Below are 1,134 nucleotides of genomic sequence, written 5' to 3' on the forward strand. Positions count from 1 at the left end.
CGGAGCTGCTGGGGGAGGCCGGGCCCTCGGAGCACAGCGGGTAGTAGCAGGGGGAGGGCCGGAGCCGCTCGCTGGGCCAGGAGATGCCGGACAGGGTCCTGGGCCCTGGGGTGGGGGAGGGCGCGTGAGGACCCAGCTTCACTCAGTGCCTGGGCTCCAGTGCAGGCTGGAGGGGAGGGCCCGGGGCAGGTTTCTGTGTGTCCCTGGGACCTTCCTTTCCCTCTCTGGACACGGCACAGAAAAACCGTGGGACCCCGCTCCCCCTGCTCTTCCCTGAGGGGGACCGAAGGCTCGAGGTGGGGGCACTGCCTAGGACAGGCCAGACCCAGCACCTCCTGGGAGTGACACCGGGGTGCCACTGGGCCCCACTGCACACAGCTCCGAGGGCCAAGGAGCCTTCTCCAGGCCCGGACCCAGGGTCATGGGCACCTCCCACACCTGCAGGCCCTCGGCTCCCAGGAGCATCGCCAGGGGTCCTGCCTTCTGCACTTCAGCAGAGTCATCGTGTGTGTGTGTGTGTGTGTGTGTGTGTGTGTGTGTGTGTGTGTGTGTATGTGAGAGAGAGAGTGTATGTGAGTGTGTGATAGGGTAGGAACTTATCCCTGCTCTCATCTCTGCCTTGCACACTAAGAATTAGGCTTCATTGGTTACCTAGTATCTCACATCTTCAGACTGAAAGGGTGAAGAAAACAAGTGAAATTTGCCAGAACCAGACTAGCTACTGTAGTGTGTGTGAGTGTGTGTGTGAGTGTGTGTGTGTGAGTGTGTGTGAGTGTGTGTGAGAGTGTGTGTTCGTGTGGGGGAGTGTGTGTGTGTGAGTGTGTGGGTGTGTGTGAGTGTGTGTGAGAGTGTGTGTGTGTGTGTGTGAGTCCTGTGAGCAACCACCTTTCCGGCTGTGCGGTTCCCAGAGCGAGGCCGCACTTACCCGTTCACCCAGCAGCCACGTGCTGGCCGGGGCTCCTTGGGGGGCAGCCCTCTGCTTTTCTAGATCCACAGCAGGGGTGAGGCTCAGAGGGGACGCGGAGGGACAAAGACAACCCTGACCTTGACGGCCCCTCGCCGTGGAGGCTGCTGCGGTCCCAGAACTCAAGCCCATGGCCACGGAGCAGAGAGGGGCTCCAGGGTTGGGCCTGG

The 1,134-nt window shown here is 61.7% G+C and overlaps 1 protein-coding gene across 1 annotated transcript in view; it reads right to left on the minus strand.

The window, feature by feature from the left end:
* GRID2IP (Grid2 interacting protein) overlaps nucleotides 1–1,134 on the minus strand; it is a 30,394-nt gene that overhangs the window by 8,310 nt on the left and 20,950 nt on the right. The window contains exon 12 of the mRNA XM_015565147.1: nucleotides 7–141. Coding sequence (XP_015420633.1) covers nucleotides 7–141 — 135 coding nt within the window. The remainder of the gene's footprint in view (nucleotides 1–6; nucleotides 142–1,134) is intronic.

The sequence above is a fragment of the Myotis davidii genome, unplaced genomic scaffold, assembly GCF_000327345.1.
Source record: "Myotis davidii unplaced genomic scaffold, ASM32734v1 scaffold399, whole genome shotgun sequence".
Classification (NCBI taxonomy): domain Eukaryota; kingdom Metazoa; phylum Chordata; class Mammalia; order Chiroptera; family Vespertilionidae; genus Myotis; species Myotis davidii.